The 16,879-nt window shown below is 34.6% G+C and overlaps 3 protein-coding genes across 6 annotated transcripts in view; 2 read left to right on the top strand and 1 right to left on the bottom strand.

The window, feature by feature from the left end:
* The window catches only part of neurl1b (neuralized E3 ubiquitin protein ligase 1B), a 39,970-nt gene extending 38,170 nt beyond the window's left edge, over nucleotides 1-1,800 (top strand). For both annotated transcript variants that reach the window (XM_051104414.1, XM_051104415.1), the window contains exon 5: nucleotides 572-1,800. In XM_051104414.1, coding sequence (XP_050960371.1) covers nucleotides 572-819 — 248 coding nt within the window. In that variant the 3' untranslated portion in view covers nucleotides 820-1,800. The remainder of the gene's footprint in view (nucleotides 1-571) is intronic.
* Nucleotides 1,801-2,612: 812 nt separating this feature from the next.
* uvssa (UV-stimulated scaffold protein A) overlaps nucleotides 2,613-16,879 on the top strand; it is a 32,438-nt gene continuing 18,171 nt past the window's right edge. For 2 of the 3 annotated variants that reach the window (XM_051104412.1, XM_051104410.1), the window contains exons 1-7: nucleotides 8,215-8,389; nucleotides 8,598-8,719; nucleotides 11,853-12,183; nucleotides 12,743-12,863; nucleotides 15,011-15,337; nucleotides 15,460-15,569; nucleotides 15,889-16,017. In XM_051104412.1, coding sequence (XP_050960369.1) covers nucleotides 8,610-8,719; nucleotides 11,853-12,183; nucleotides 12,743-12,863; nucleotides 15,011-15,337; nucleotides 15,460-15,569; nucleotides 15,889-16,017 — 1,128 coding nt within the window. In that variant the 5' untranslated portion in view covers nucleotides 8,215-8,389; nucleotides 8,598-8,609. Of the gene's footprint in view, nucleotides 2,676-8,214; nucleotides 8,390-8,597; nucleotides 8,720-11,852; nucleotides 12,184-12,742; nucleotides 12,864-15,010; nucleotides 15,338-15,459; nucleotides 15,570-15,888; nucleotides 16,018-16,879 lie in introns of those variants that run through there. The other variant, XM_051104411.1, reaches the window with a different exon arrangement.
* Nucleotides 6,283-7,166, bottom strand: LOC127161701 (trypsin inhibitor ClTI-1). Its single transcript, XM_051104413.1, has 4 exons — nucleotides 7,001-7,166; nucleotides 6,776-6,816; nucleotides 6,582-6,691; nucleotides 6,283-6,489 (listed from the first exon to the last, which is right to left on the bottom strand). Exons 1-4 carry the CDS (start codon nucleotides 7,047-7,049, stop codon nucleotides 6,444-6,446), a joined length of 246 nt encoding a protein of 81 aa, XP_050960370.1. The 5' UTR covers nucleotides 7,050-7,166; the 3' UTR covers nucleotides 6,283-6,443.

Raw genomic sequence — 16,879 nt, 5'->3', positions numbered from 1 at the left:
CATCAGCTTGCATTCAGTTCTGAAACGCTGGATGAAACAAAATGCTAATTCTAATATCATGAAATGACTAATTTAAGTCAGCCTAAAAAAATCTACTGAAATGTTACTTCCATTTAATTGCAACTTTAATAGAGTTGTAGATGCTGTGGGGTTTTCATGAAACGCAGAACGGGCTGCACGGGCTGTAAAATCCATATCTTGGTGCTTTTTGGGTGTGGGTTAATTCAACTCTTAAAACCATATTAATCCAAAGCATTTGAAAATTCATGGATGATATTAAAAAGGCCTTTATTCCATCATGGCTTAAGTATTTAAAAGCAGGTAACAAGTAACCGCACAACGACACGCTGTGGCTAATAAGCCTTCATCAGGGTGATGAAGCAAGCATTTGCAAGCAAATTTTGACGACATTAACTCCAGACATCACATTCCGTAAAGTGTTCTCACATGGCTGAGGTGGCATCACTTGTTGTTTTAACATTTAGAAGAGCTATCTTGTACAAGATATAAATTAGACTTTTTTTTTCCACTCAAGCAGGATTATGATGTTGTTTAATGTGTTATTTTTCAGTGACGGCTCCCAGCTCTCCTCTCAGTCCACCTGTATCACCGACTCTTTCCTCATCAGATGCGCCCCTGAGCGGCAAGAGCAGTGAGTGCACAGTGTGCTTCGATCAGGAGGTCGACACCGTCATCTATACATGTGGACACATGTGTTTGTGTAATGACTGTGGACTGAGGCTCAAGAGACAGATCAATGCGTGTTGCCCGATCTGTCGGAGACCCATAAAGGACGTCATAAAAACCTACAGACCATGAAGGGACTACATTTTCTATCAAATGATTCAGTGCAAAACTTGGTAGCTGTGGTTTAATATCTGGACTAAACTTGTATTTAAGTGTATGTAGCTTTGATTTGTGTAGCATCAAGCTCTTGTTCATATTTCTCTCACCTCACATGTTAAGCGCAGATCATCTGAAGCTGAAGATGATTTATGGTTTGAGAGTTAATCTCAATTTTGATCAGATACTTCTAGTGCCTTTAACATTGTTTATCATTTCTCAAGCAGCACCTAATGAATTAGACAATCATTATCTGAGATGTACTGCATAGGTATGAATTAAAAAAATAATTCAGAGGGACCTCAAGGTATGAAGGAAAGAATGTTTTATTGTGTAAGTAAATAATACACAGGGCTACAAATATGATTTATATCTTATTTTAAAGGAGTAAAAAGCTATTGTTTGGCTTTCTGATTGCGGTGTTAAAGTGAAGAAAGATTTGCGTTCTGACAGTTTAACCCCCAGTTTCACAGACAAGGCTTAAGCCTAGTCCCAGACTAAAATGTAAGTCTGGAGTGTTTCAATTTAAAATATATCAATGCTTTTGTTTTGTCTCAAGATACACACCAGTAATTTTTTTTTTCCAAGCACATTTATAAAAATGACTTAAATGTCCTAATTGCCCAATCCTGGCTTAGTCTAAGCCCTGTCTGTGAAACCGGGCCTAAGGGTTTGGAGATTTGTTGCACTTATAACTAGAGGTAAACTCAGCACTAAAAACACATCTGTCCCTCTGAATTGACTCTGATTTCAGATGTGGATCTTGAGGACTTTGTTTTAAGAACAAAAATATTTTCTTTATATAACAGAGTGTTGTGGTATTGTATTGTATTTCATGTTTTTCCCAAGATTTTTGTTTGTATGTTTTGTGTTGGAATTTATTACATGGAAAATCTGCCATTTTCTTCTTACCTTGACATGTTGTGCATTTAGCAGTATAAAGTTAAACCACGAATACAGGTTTATTCTGTAATCTTTTTTCTTTCTGGACTGTAAACTAAACAAGAATGCTGTAGAAATTGCAATCAGTCCCATTTTAGATTACAATTAATTGTTCCGTCCAATTTTTGGTTTGGTTGACACTAATCAAACCAACCAATATAAAGGTTTAACAGCTGAATTTGTGTTTCATATTATTGTCAGTAAAACCGGCCACAGTTCTGAAGGTCACCAATATATTTGTTGATATAAATAATGGATTTAGATTTCTCTTGCATTTCCTACAATGGAAAAAGGAAATTCCCTACAAAGTAAATTGGAGGGCCATTATCCTGCTGATTGATCACTAACCCTAACAAGATAATTACTTGAACTATTACTTGCAAATTACAGAAAGACTAACTGTTTAATTAGGGTTAAAACTAAAGTCTGCAGGACACTGACCCTCAAGCAGTGGAGCTGAAAAACCTCATCCACAGCTCTCGGATACAGCTTGTTCTGTGACAATTTGCATATTCATTGTCATTGTCCCTCTGTGGGTAACACAGACATGATTTTCCACAGCCTCTTAATTTTCTTTAAAGTCAAAATTCAAACACCTGTCACCTTTTTCTAATTCTATGCTGAGGTTAATAAAATAAACAAAAATGTTGATTAATACTTTAGATTAGTGAAAGGGCGAGCCACCTCAGTTTTGTAATGTGCACCTGACCTTAAACAGCTAATATGTCAGCTGCAATATGTCATTTTAAATTATGGTTTGCTAACACCTGTGTTTAAGAAACACTCCCACATTCTCCCAAATTAAAAAAACACACCACCATTTCAACTGTTTGTTGGAATTCGTTTTGGAATATACTGTGGGTGTTTCATCTTGTTCAGTTCACACAGAGGTCAGTTATTTACAGGAGTGACAACTGCTTATTTGATTATTTAAGCACTTACAGTAAGTGATAACTCACTTTTTTGATTCACATCACATTTACACCACACCACACATCATCTGAAATATCTCAGCAAGATACCGGGACACTTTATAGAATATACATAGTTTAAAAACTGTATCTGAAACATCTAAAACCAAGAGCAACAGAAACACCAGAGCCTTGTTATGATTGACAGGGTCCCTACTCAGTGTTGACTAAAGTTCACTTTTTTGTAAATGATCATATATATAATATAAATTACCATACGTTTGTGTAATATCATTGTATATAAAACAATAGACATATAAACCTATTATTATTTTAATTAATATAAGTTATTATATTTGAATGTGCTAAACTGAGTAATAAATGTCTATTATGGTGTTAATTATGAAAATAAACAGAATTTGGATATATTAAGGCAGGGGTGCCCAAACTTGGTCCTGGAGGGGCGTTGTCCTTAAGAGTTTAGCTCCAACCCCAAATAGACACACCTGAACCAGCTAATCAAGCTCTTACTAGGCATACTAGAAACTTCCCAGCAGGTGTATTGAGACAAGCTGAGATTAAATTATGCCTGCTGTGACCCACCTTAGCCCCAAAATATACAGTTGCTATTGCTGCGTAAATGCATTTTTGTTCCACCTATGAGCAGGATTAAACCGTGTAAACTGGGCATTAGATGTGTATTTTATCTTATTTAACCATAATCATGATATTTACACTAACTGCTGTGTTTCGTGCACTTTCTAACCTCAAAATAACTGCATACAAAACACACCTGGGATTAATGGAAATCAAAAATAATGCTTGAGCATCAACTTAATTTTCACTACCTTTGTTTTAATCAAAAACCTATTATAGTGCTGGAGCCATGATGTGCAATGACTGGTGTGCAAATTACCCTCTTTTCACTTGCATGGGATGTCAAAAGAGCCCACATCCTTTAGGGTATTCTGATCTGTAGATACAGTTTGTGTCCCTCTTTTAAATTAAATTGATGGTGTTTTTCACCTATTAACCTCCACAAGAAAAACAATAGCACATTCAAAAACTTAACTTGTATGTTACATAATTATATATATAATTTATATTTGTAGCACAAACCTTGCAATTATCTAACATAGTATAAGATTTGAGGGAGAAAACAGAACCAAACAGAACAGCTTCAGTATGCAATATTTATTCATGGATTAAACCATTACACAGTCAGGCCATAATGAATGAGACATGAGTACAATAAAGCTTGAAGACTAAAGGTCTGTTAAGCTTAATTATTATGCCATTCTTTTGCCACGCCTGTAGATGTTTGATTTAACACTGGCCTTGCTTCTGGATTAAAATTTTCATTTTTGATGCCCTAAAAAGACAGAGATTAAATCAAAGTCAGAGGGTCTGATGACAGATCTTTAAGCAATCCACTTTTAAACGTTTGTTTAAAAATGTATGCACATTCAGACTTACCTGGCCGCAGCACATAGCATACATTCATTGCTGTATGTTATTCCATTGGTTCCACACACGGGTAAGTAGTTCATTGGGCAAATGTTAGAAGAGTACTTGCAATTAGGCTTGTAACAGAAAAGGGGGGAAAAACACTGAGATTGAAAAAAAGGAACTCAGAACAGCAATTTTACAACCTTTATTTACTCACCACTGTTGCTCCTTCAGATATGGCCACTGTTTGTGTTGGAAAGATAACAAAGGTAACAGTTTAACAGTTTTTATGATGTGACAAGAGGAAATATTCTGAGCAACAAAACATCCTACATTAGCATTACAAGTTCTCATGTGACAAATTAGCAACATATTATCTTTTATCATTTTATTACTCACCCAGAACACAGATCATAACAATGACACCTCGTGCAAACATTGTTCCCAAACTGAGAGTCAACTCACTCAACTGATGCAATAAAACTGAACTAAGTAATTACACAATCAGACATTTATAGCAGCCATGCACACGCAGGCCGTCCATCCCACTGATTCATCACATCATACATCATCAGAGGGAGGAACAAAGTATATTTACTAAGCACCTTTAGTTTGATAGATTTAGTTTACCTGGTAGATGTTTGTGATGTAATATAAACATTAACTTTGTATAAAAAGTCAGTTATGAGTAACACGCAATTTAATCTGATTCCCCCAAATCAATCAAAAACTATTTGACATGGGGAACTATTTAGATTTCTTCAAAATAAAAAAGTACAAAAATGTTCTAGGCCTATATAGGCATATATTTTTTTGTGCACGTTTAAAAATGTGATGTAGAAATATCTGCAACTAGTTGCATAAGTCACTTTTCACTAATATTATACAAAATAGGATCTGAAGGTATTAAAATTGTACTTCTGTTGCAAAATTTTAAACGTCAGAATATAATTCAAGAAAGCCGTAATGATGCCCGTTCAATTATTACTAAGGGCTTTTACAACTTGGATTTTGTTTAATGTGAAAATATCATTTGTTTGTTGGACTTTATTTTTCATCATGCCTGACTTAATAAATGATATGCATATAAGATGTCTTTACATCATTCGTAATGAATGATATTTAGAAATCATCAGTTTTATAAATTATATTTGCATAAGAGAAGCAATTGAAACAGTGTCAACAGTACAGTGTAATTATTTTCCTTTTGAAGGCAAGCTCTCAAGTTCAACTCACGGAGTAAATATTTAATTATTTTATTGAACAAATCAACAGCAGTATTTATTGTTCTTTAGTGCTATATATGATCACCTTAAATGTATACACAAGTATTAGTTTTTCTACAATAAATTAAAAACACACATGAATTTTGACATTGCATTTATAGCAATAGGCCACCAAATCTTTTAACTTGTCCTGTTTTAACTTAAGTAATGTGAATCATGTAGACTACAGGACAAAACGTTTGTTCTCTGAACACGTGTTGCCTTTATCATGTTCTGCTATTAGAGATATAAGGAGATATAGGAGATATAACTTCACTACACAAGAAGATGATTGGCCCATGCAGTGGGAGTAATGTTGTGCTTTAGAGTTTATTCAATGTAATCCTGGTTTACTGGCGGGCGGCACTGTTGATATTAAATGCAGTGTGACATTGGAACTGCTATTATTTGCTTTTTTTGTACTGTTTGATTAATTCTCAGTTTGCTTTTGACAGTTTAATTTAAAAACTACCTAATAATTAATTTTTTTAGCAAATTTAATTTTTTTTTTTATTGTTTTTGCAGCAAATTCAAATCTAAAATGTCTGCAACAAACGTGCCAGACTGAACTTCAACATTTCACATAGCTACAATATATCAGAACTGTTGCCAAAAATGTTGCTTCTGCCCCAGGATAGATGTTCACTCAGTTCAAACTCAGACCATTCAACCCATACTCTCTTAATGCCACATTTTTCCAACGGTCTCCATACACTCCAAGATGTCCATACACAATGTTCATATTAACTGAATAATGTCTTACTGTCTGAGCTAGGCAGTTTTCTTCTGATTCCATTTTCATACAATAAATAGCTACATGAGTCATAATAAACAGGGTCCATTTTAACTAAAGACAAAAAGTACGAAGTAAATATTTCTGCAAGTTTTTATTAAAGAATTGGAATGTTTTAAAAATGACACACAAGAGGGGAAAAACACTTAAGATATCTTAAGACAAAAACCATTAAAAAAAAGCAGCATGCGGTTCCAGCCTTCATGTCGCATCTACAGAACATAAATGAGTGGATCCATCTTAGCATTCACCCATCTTGAAGATTAACGTGTTGACCTTTTCTTCCCTATATCAAGAGAGTCAAATATTTTTTTTTAAAGGACACCAGTAAGAAAATTATAAACCGTAGATTAAAACAAAACACTACAAACTACTTACATATTTCCCAAACACAGCATGCATTCGTTGGAGTATGTGACTCCATCAGTACCACACACAGGGTTATATTCCCGGGTACATATGGGCAGGTGGTACTCAGAGCATTTTGGCTGTTAACATAAGTACACAGAATACATTAGATACGTATAATTGTAAAATAAAACATCATGAATAGGTTATAATCGTCAACCCACCTCTTTAGAGCCACCAGGGAGGACAGCAGATCTTGCCAAAGCTGTTTAGAATAACATAAAACACACACAAAGAAAAATATCATCCCGTTAGTGCCTGCTATGTATTTTTTTGGAGTTTAGACTTAAAAGGATTAAAGAAAAAATAACGTCGTTTATGTTACAAAGCATGCTCTCAAAACATCAGACTTTGATGTTCCTTAATATCAAAATCAGTTACAGACTCACCTGCCAAGCAGAGTATCAAAACAATACGTGCCAACATGATTGTTTGCATACAACGATGTGTTGACTGTGTAATCAATCAGTGTACTAGGTGTGCTTAGCTCCTTTTAAAGCACTTTTGCTCCCACCCACAGAGAGGTTACAAATTTACAAAGTGCGTCACTCGAATTCTAGTAAGCCAAAGCCTTTAATTTGAATATTCATTAAGCTGCCAGGAAGCTCGGACAGTGTGCCTCACTGATTGGCTGACAACCAGACATGTGTAAGTGGGCGGTTGTCAGCTTGTCCAATAAAAATGCTAGAAGTTTTGACTAATGCATATTCATTTTGTTACGTAAAAACACTCACTAGGCAACGTGAACAGCGTCTAATTAATAATCATAAGTTTTTATTTTTGTTTTGTTATATTTCTTCATGTTTTGTTATTTTGTATTTATGTATGTAATAACATTGGTTAATTAATAATAATAATAAAAAAAGTTGTTTTTTTTTTTGCCGTAGATTTTCAATACGCGAGCTGCACAAATCGAATAGTAGTATGGACTCATGGTTAAGACTAGAAGGAATACAGCCCTAGCTTCTGAGCATGCGCACATCAATCTATCGTTAGTTTTGTCATACTGTACAACAATACAACTGTTTTTTATTATAGTAAGGACTAAGTTTAGGGTTGGGGTAGGTGTCGATGTAAAAAAAACCCCACAATCCAATAGATAGAACAATTCATTTCATTGTTAGTTTCTACCACAAAACCAGTCATAAGAGTTAGTTTTTTGAAATTGAGATTTATACATCGTCTGAAAGCTGCATAAAGCTTTACATTGATGTATAGTTTGTTAGGATAGGACAATATTTCAGCTATTTGAAAATCTGGAAAATAATAATAATAAAAAGCTGGGGAAATCGCCTTTAAAGTTGTCCAAATTAAGTTCTTAGCAACGCACATTACTAATCAAAAATAATTTTTGATATATTTACGGTAAGAAATTTACAAAATATCTTAATGGAACATGATCTTTACTTAATATCCTAATGTTTTTTGGCATAAAACCCATTGGCTAATGCTACAAATATACCCGTGCTACTTATGACTGGTTTTGTGCTCCAGTGTCACATATATAGTCTTACACTTAAAATAATTGGTATAAAATTATTTTGACGGTTACGTTCAGTTTTCAGTGAAAATGTACGCCACAGCGCGACTCTTATTTTGAAAATGGTGGACTGACGTTTCACACTGCACGGTTGTTCAGTGTGTCTCTGTTTACATTCCCTTCTCAATCGCACTAAAATCCTGAGATGAGTGGCTTTCTTTTCCAAACGGACACATACATTTTATAAAATACCAGTAATTATTAAAGGCAGTTTCATTACAGCAGGTGGAGGAAAGGGGTACGCGTCATCCTTCTCATCCAAAATGAAAATGTGTTTGTCACTAGTAGCCTTTATGAATCGGTCTATGTATCTATGTTGAATAGCAGCTACATAACAAAAACAAAACAAAAAAATAATAATAGGGAGTAATGTCATATGGGAGTAACTGTTCCTCACTGATGGTTGCGTTGACTCATTCCTTCATTCTTTATTCATTCTGTTATAGGGTTATATCAAGATGGATCAAACAATGCGTGATAAGCTGTCACAACTGGTTGAGGAGTTGACTACCTCTGGAGAACCACAGTTAAATCAAGACAAAATGAAGGAAGTGAAGAAAATATGCAAGTATGTTTAGTAGGTTGTTGTTTTCTTCACACACAGTAATAAAAAGATGGGTAATTCCGTGTCAACTCAACCGGAGTTCCCCGGCTCAGATTTTTGATTTTGCTAGTATTTATTCTGAAGAAAGATAGACACATATAGTGATGAAAGCCAAAACATTAAATGTCATGGATGAATATTTACTGAGTAATCCATTATTTTGTAGAGGGAGGTCAAAACAGCAATTATCACCTTAGATTGAGAGTGAAGTTACAGGGCGGTAAAGATGGCAGCATCATTATCTTATCTTTACTCAGAGATTGATAGCTTTGTTAGAAAAATCTTTGTTGCATTATGTGCCAATGGTGACAATTCAAAAATGGGGAAACAGCACTTCTCAAGTTTTTTTTTCCAAAGTTTGAATGCCTGTAACTCAGTAAATAAGATATCTTAATGCCCTTTTAGATATTGGGTTTTAACAAATTTTCCTTTTGGCATCTTTATTTTTAATGCCCTATGAGCTTTGGTTCCAGAGATATTGGAATTTTAATATGGCTCCAGGAGTAAATCATTAAAATGTACACACATTCAGTGGTCAAAAACCAAATGTGGGTCAGTTTGAAAAAATATGACACTTATTTTCTTTTAGAGAGGAATGTCTGAAGAACAAATAATGTTAAAACTAGAGATGTATCTCATTTCTTTCTGTCAAGACAACTGCATTGAACAAACCAAAAGTGTCAAAAATTTATCCAAAGTTTGCGTGCCAATTACTCAAGAAGTATTAAAGATATTGCAATATGATTTTAGATTCTAGTTGTTAATACATTTTTCATTTTAAATCTTAATTTCCAAGGCCGTACATCATTCAGTCCCTGAGATATGGGGATCTCAATGAGGATTGTTGAAAATTACCTATTTTCAGTGGTCGAAAACCAAATGTTGGTCACTTTGTATACAGCTGATACTTATTTTATTTAAAGAATAATGTTTATAGAAGAAATAATGTTGAAATTAGAATTGTATCTTTTTTCCCTCTATCAAAACAGTTGCATAGAACACAGCTGTCTAAATGCTAAAAAGTGCACTGTACTTGTCACACTGTACAATCCTAATCCCTGGGTTACTGTTATATTTTGGATATTTGCATTGTAAACAGTAATGACTGGATAAACACAAAACTACATTTGGTTTTTGACCACTGAAAATGGGTAGGATACTAAATTTGGAGCTGCGCTGAGATCTCGATATCTCTGGGATTAAACCATGCAGGGCCATGAAAATGAAGATTCCAAAAGAAAAGTTTCTTAACAACCAGAATCTAAAATCACATTAAGATACCTTTAATACTGCTTGAGTTACAGGCACACAATTTTTGGAAAAATAATATTTATGAGACTCAAACAGGTGTGTTCTGTGCAATTGTTTTGATAGAGGGAAACAAGATACAATTATATTTTCAATATTATTTCTTCTTTGGACATTGTTCTTTAAATAAAATAAGTATCAGCTGTACACAAAGTGACTAACATTTGGTTTCCAACCACTGAAAATGGGTAATATCCAACAATCTGGACATGGAGCCTCATTGAGAGACTGAATCTGGGACTGAGTAATATAGGGCCTTGAAAATTAAGATTCCAAAAGAAAAGTTCATGAAGAACTATAGTAGTATACAGAGTGACCAACATTTGGTTTTCGACCACTGAAAATGGGTAATATTTAACAATCTGGACATGGAGCCTCGTTGAGTTCCTCATATTTCAGGGACTTAATGATGTAGGGCCTTGGAAATTTAGATTTAAGAAAAAAAACTTAATCAACAACTAGAATTTCTTTAATACTTCTTGAGTTATAGGCATGCAAACTTTAGAAAAAGAATATTTATGGCACTCAGACAGGTATGTTCAGTGCAGTTGTCTTGATGAGATACATCTCTAGTTTCAACATTATTTGTTCTTCAGACAGTCCTCTTTAAAAGAAAAGAAGTATCATATTTTTTCAAACTGACCCACATTTGGTTTTTGACCACTGAAAATGTGTAAATTTTAATGATTTACTCCTGGAGCCATATTGAAATTCCATTATCTCTGGAACCGAACCATACAGGGCCTTAAAAATGGAAAGTTTGATAAGACCCGATATATAAAAGGGCATTAAAATATCTTTAAAACTTCTTGAGTTACAGGCATGCAGACTTTGGAGAACAACTTGAAAAGTGCTGTTTCCCCATTTTTGAATGGTCACCTTTGGCACATAATGAAACAAATATTGCTAAAGTCAACAGATTTTATTAATACAACTGCCAATCTTTGTGTAAAAATAAGCTAATGATGCTACCATCTTTCTGAAGTCTTTTTTTTACCATCCTGTAAATTCACTCTGAATCTAGGGTGAAAATTGCCATTTTGACCTCCATCTACAAAATAGTGGATTACTCAGTAAATATTTATCAATGACATTTACTCTGGCTTTCATCATTATACATGTCTATCTTTCTTTAGGAAAAATATTAGCAAAATCAAAAATTGAGCTGGGGAAGTTTCTGAAATTTGGTGATTTGACACAAAGATGGCCCAGATATGTGAAACAACCTTTAAGTCATGTGAATAGATTGGCACATTTTGCAAAGATTTCATCATAGAATCTTTATTTGGACATCTTTATTTGTTTAGTGAGTGTTTTTGCCTCATTGTGGTCATGGCATTAGTTCAAGGCCTTTTCTCTAGAGCCTGCTGAACTTTACCTTAAAGTGAACTAAGCAAGAACTTGAGCCAAAAACAATCTTTTGTCATGCATTTTGTGCTGGCAGTTGGTAAAAAAAAAATGTCGTAAATTTTGATTTCAGACAGCCATACCATTATCATGGTACAATTATTCATAAAATGCTGATTAATTAAATATCATTGATCACCAAAGCTCTTGGCAGCCTTGCCAAAAGTGTGCTTACAATCTCATTATCTTGTTACAGAATGAGGAAACTGGCTTTACCCAGTGTGTATTTATCAATGTTGACAGTTAGGAAGCCTAGTCCAAGCCCATTTTGTGATTTTCCAAGTCAGCCTGTGTGTTTGTTTTTGTGGCCATAGAGCAGCACTGGACATATGCCCTCATGCTCCTTGTTAAGTTGGAACTCTTCCTCCTTTTCTGAACACAGAGTTTCCACTGACTACGTTGATCATTTCTACCACTTGATTATGACCCAGCTGAACCAAGAGCATGCAGAGATCCGTCTCTCTGCCTTCCAAATGGCCAGTGAGATTTTCAGCCGGTCACATCACTTCAGAGATCTTCTCATCACAAACTTTCAGGAGTTCCTGGAACTTACAGTAGAAACAGACACTGAGCAACCGTTGCCTCCACCCAAAGAAGTGGCGAGGAAACTAAGGACACTTGCCATTCAGACTGTGCAGTCATGGCACGCCACGTATGGAGAGGCGTATAAGAAACTGTCTTTGGGATATCACTTTCTCAAACAGATTAAAAAGGTATTTATCTGGACGTGCCTGTTCTGTGATTATAGTATTTAATGCCATCAGTTTGCACCCTGTGACACGTCACTGTTATGTAATTATATAAGGACTGTTCTGGAATAGATATTGTGTTCTAGCTGTTCTAGGTTTAGCTGTGTAATCTAAGATAAATGAATCAAGCAACTGATAAAAAAATTATATTTAGGAATTATTTCATTGTATTTTCCAAAACTATGTTCAAATAGTTTATTACTTATTTACTTGATGTTATGGGTGGTTTTAATTTAGGTTGTTATGATTTGTCATTATAATAGGAAAATGACTCCCTAAAGGGATAGTTCGCACAAAAATTGAACATTCTGTCATCATTTACTCACCCTCAGGTTGTTCCAAACCTGTATGAATTTCTTTCTTCTACTGAATGTACTGAAAAATATATCTTGAAGAATAAGGGTAACAAAATAGTTGCTTGTCTCTATTGACTAACATACTATGGAAAAAAAATACTCTCCAAGTAAATAGGGACAAGAAACTTTTGGTTACCCACAGACAGATTGCATTGTGTCTTTTTTAGGTAGATTTTCATGATGTTGAAGCAAGAACCCTGGCTGAGAGAAAAAGACAAGAGGAGAAACAGAAGAGATTGGAAAGAATTTACAGAGAGAAGCTTGAAAAGGCCAAACAGGAAATGGAAGGTAAACACCTTTATTTGCACAAACTGTAACTCCAGTGAAAAACACAATCACGCAAACAAGTATCTACAGACAAGTACTTGTTACCTTTTGAACATGAAAATTAATTAACAAAATAAATAAAGATACAATGTAAATGTAAAATTATTTTTAGAAATGATCTAAGGTAAAATCAAGTAATTTGATTATTCCTTGATATATTTACACACATATTTTTATTTTATATAAATGTAATTTTTATTGCCTTTATATCACTTTTCCACTGAACTGTAATAATTCCACAGCACTCTTCAGAATGCAAAAAAACAGTGCAGTCATGGAGCCAATTGACTGCAAGTGCACTATTGGCTTATTTTCCGAAATGATGTCAAATTGTTTTACTAAATAAATAACATCATAATTCCTCAGAGTGAAACTACTAATCTATAATAAAGAACTGGGTTGCTGATGATGTCATAACATTGATGCCACTGTGTTGCCAATGTTTATATTTCCACACATTTTTGATAGGACATTATCTCATTTCAAAGAGTAAACATTACCCATTCAATCTCTGTTTTTATATCTGATGTCAGCCTACAGTATACAGCAGAATTACTGCTTAGTGAAAGCTGTAGTGAGTTAGGTTCATCTTTTATAGTTCTCTATTCATCCTAATGCCGTACAAGGCACCTTTTTTATTATAAATACCAATATGTTCATTCTGGAAACAGATTTTATTATACATTATCAATTTATTATAACAGGCTCGTATTATAATGTTAGTTGTACCACGTTTTGGAATTAAGCACTTTCAGCTAATAATCCTTGATATAATGCAGTATGCGCTGAGATACACTCCGTCTTCAGCGATGTCTGTGTAGTTTATCCTGTGCAAATTGGCAATAATCATGTCCTGAAAACTTATCCTGTCTGACTGATACCTTCACACAGAGTCATTCAAGATACTGTCTTTTAGTCATGGACGGCCTGTTTGCATATGCAATGTGGCTACACCTCCTGCTGGTTTAAAATCACATCAGCAATCCAGTCATATGCATGTAGAAATCACCAGGTGGAACTAATTCTCAATTGCTGTTTGTAAAATGCACAGATAGAAAATATTTAAACAATGTGCATGTAAAGCTTGCGTGAAATTTCTAGTTATAATAAAGTATTTTACATTTTTTACAGCATGTTTCACTGCTCCAGCAAAAATCAACATTTCCTGAGGAGCTATGTTAAGCACTTAATATGCTGGTTAAACACTGAGGGACAGCTCCCAAGATATGCTGTAAATAAATGAACAATATCCTGGAATAGTATTCTTAGATAAAAATATGTAAAAAAAAAAAAAAAAAAAAAAAAAAAACAAAAAAAAACTAATTAAATAATTTAAATTCAGAACTTCTTGACTACGAAAGCCTTGCCAAAAGTGGTTAATGACTTGCTAAAGTAAAAGTAAAAGGTGGCAATACATTTATAGGATATAGGTGAAATAGTATAGTTGTAGCCTTTTACAATTACTCTGGCACTAATATCAGAACATTTTCAAATATCAGTCATTTTTCAAAACTCTTGACAAAACACACAGTGATCAAATGCATGTTTTTTCCAGTTACTTGGATACAATACATATAAACATAAGTTCATTTGTTCAGTGAACTAAAATCACCTCTTCAAAATGACACAAAAAAACATCAAAGTATCAACATTTCCCAATGCAATTAGCACATTACATCTGAGATGTCATTACACTGATCTAACTATCAATTGAAACAACTGGTCAAAATGTTAAGTAACTATTGCATTACTCTGGTTACCGTGGAACATTTGGACTACATTATCGATGGACATGATATCTCATCATCACTTTTTTCTAGACCCTTATGTGCCACTTTCCAGTTTTTTGATTAAACATTAAATGTATATGCAGGCCCTTTTAATGAACATTTCTTTTTATTGATGATTGTAAAAAACTGTAAAAATCTAGAAAACACAAAAACATTTAACAATTTTGTTTAAAAAAAAAAAGTGACAAGTTCTTGTTGAAGTCTTGTTCTGTTTAAGAATGTCATTATATGCCATTAATCTTATAGTTTAAGATAACAGGCGTACCCATCCATTTCTATCCTCACTAAAATGCTTGTTTTGATCTTTCTTTTGTTAAGAAATGACGAGTGAGATTGAGGAAACCTTGACTGAGATGAACAACTGCATAAAACTGCTTGCAACCGATGACTTAAACCTGTTTAATGAGGAAGAATCAGTTGCTAAAACCTCTGTGGAAGCCGAGAACATATCTGACCAGCCCTGCTGCAGTAAAGACCTGAACAATGAGCAGAACGGAAAGATGACAGAGAAGAAAAATGATGAAGGGAAAACAGACAAGTCTAGTGACGAGAGTGACACAGAGGAAGTTCCTGATGAGGACGCGTTTCTCCGCAGCACTGGTTTAATGTCTTATAGATATCAGCTGGAGCTCAGTGTGTCCACAGGTGTATCTGGCTGATCGGGTTCATAGCCATTCTGATGATATGAATATGTCATGTCATGGCATGGCATGGAATTTGTCGAAATCAGGAAATGCAGTGAATAACCATCTGAATCATGTCTGCAGATTTAAAATTGAGAGAGACAGAAGAGAACGAGGCATTAGTAAACACTGTGAGGGATCTCCATAGACTCATCACAACCAGACACCTGCCTCTGGTGCAGTCCTGGATCCAGGTAAACGCTTTGACCTCTTAAAGGAGTCATTCATTTGCAAATGTAAAGCCTGTCTTTGATTATTCAAAAGGAAATGTTTAGCAGAATGCCCAAGCTGCTCTTTATTGCAAAACTTTTTTTGCATTGCAATCATTGCAATCCAGTTTTAATTTGATAACATTTAATTGCAAGAGTTTGTTAAAATTATATCTAAATACACTATCAAAGAGAATGGAAAAGGCGAATGTGGGTTCAAATTGTCGCATATTGCACTTAGCCACTGGATCTGAATGTTAGGTTTATTTGAACAAAGTTCAAATTTTTAATGTGTCTTTTACAGGTCTTTACAAAGGTGGGTGTTGAGGAAGAACTGATGAGGAGAGCCACCGAGTTAAAGAAATCACTGGAGTACGCCTTGAGAAAACACGAGTTCCTTCATATAGACTACAAAAACAGAGAAAGAAGAGTGGTGAGTTTATTTTTTCATAGGCCTACACTTTTATAAAGTGCATTAAAACGCTGTTCTTCAACTGCTTTGTCTGTGTTGAGTGAGTATTCTAAGATCTAGTATACTGTACGCATACATTCAGTATATACACCAAGCTGTAAGCGGTAGGGTAGTGATCACAGTAATTGAGCAGTGCAAATTATATCTGGAATATCTTCAGTAATGCATTATCCCCAGAGGAGGGCGCTCTTTCCTCACACATTAAATACTAGAATTTTGTGTACTGTATGGTCAATCTCTGAAGACGCACATCTTTGCATCGATACTGAGAGATTTGCTATGGGGAGGCACGGCTCATGTGCTAATAGAGATTTGCTCACTCTGTGGTGGAATGGGACACAGCAAGCAGTTAGGAGACACATCATTATGACACATGTTATCCATTTTTAACTGGGTGAAAAGAACAGACAGGGTAGAGAGAACGGAGGGGTGTGACATTGACAAAGCACTTGACTGCACGCCAGAGAGGTTTATCACTCTCAGTGACGATTTTCAATGCAAAAAGTCAGTGCTTTGTGATAAAGCAACAACTAAAAGGCCTTTATCATAATTAGTTTTTCCTTTTCCCCTAAAAGCATTCCATTACTTTATTCCCTGTGTCATTGCTATGACATGGGTGGAATTGCTTTCAGCTTAAACTCCTGCCGATTGAGGAACAAAAAAAGGTGTAAAATGACTATAATTTTTTTTCTATGTGCCTTTATCACATGATAATGAGCTTTAAAAAATAAATGCAGAACCCCAGCAGCTTGGAAATGAAAATGTAGTATAAGGAAAAATAAATGACTATAGCATACCTAGATACCAAAATATCAGTTCTTTA

The sequence above is a fragment of the Labeo rohita genome, unplaced genomic scaffold, assembly GCF_022985175.1.
Source record: "Labeo rohita strain BAU-BD-2019 unplaced genomic scaffold, IGBB_LRoh.1.0 scaffold_72, whole genome shotgun sequence".
Lineage (NCBI taxonomy): Eukaryota > Metazoa > Chordata > Actinopteri > Cypriniformes > Cyprinidae > Labeo > Labeo rohita.
Note: the sequence above shows the minus strand (reverse complement) of the source record. Positions and strands in the feature narration are given on the sequence as shown.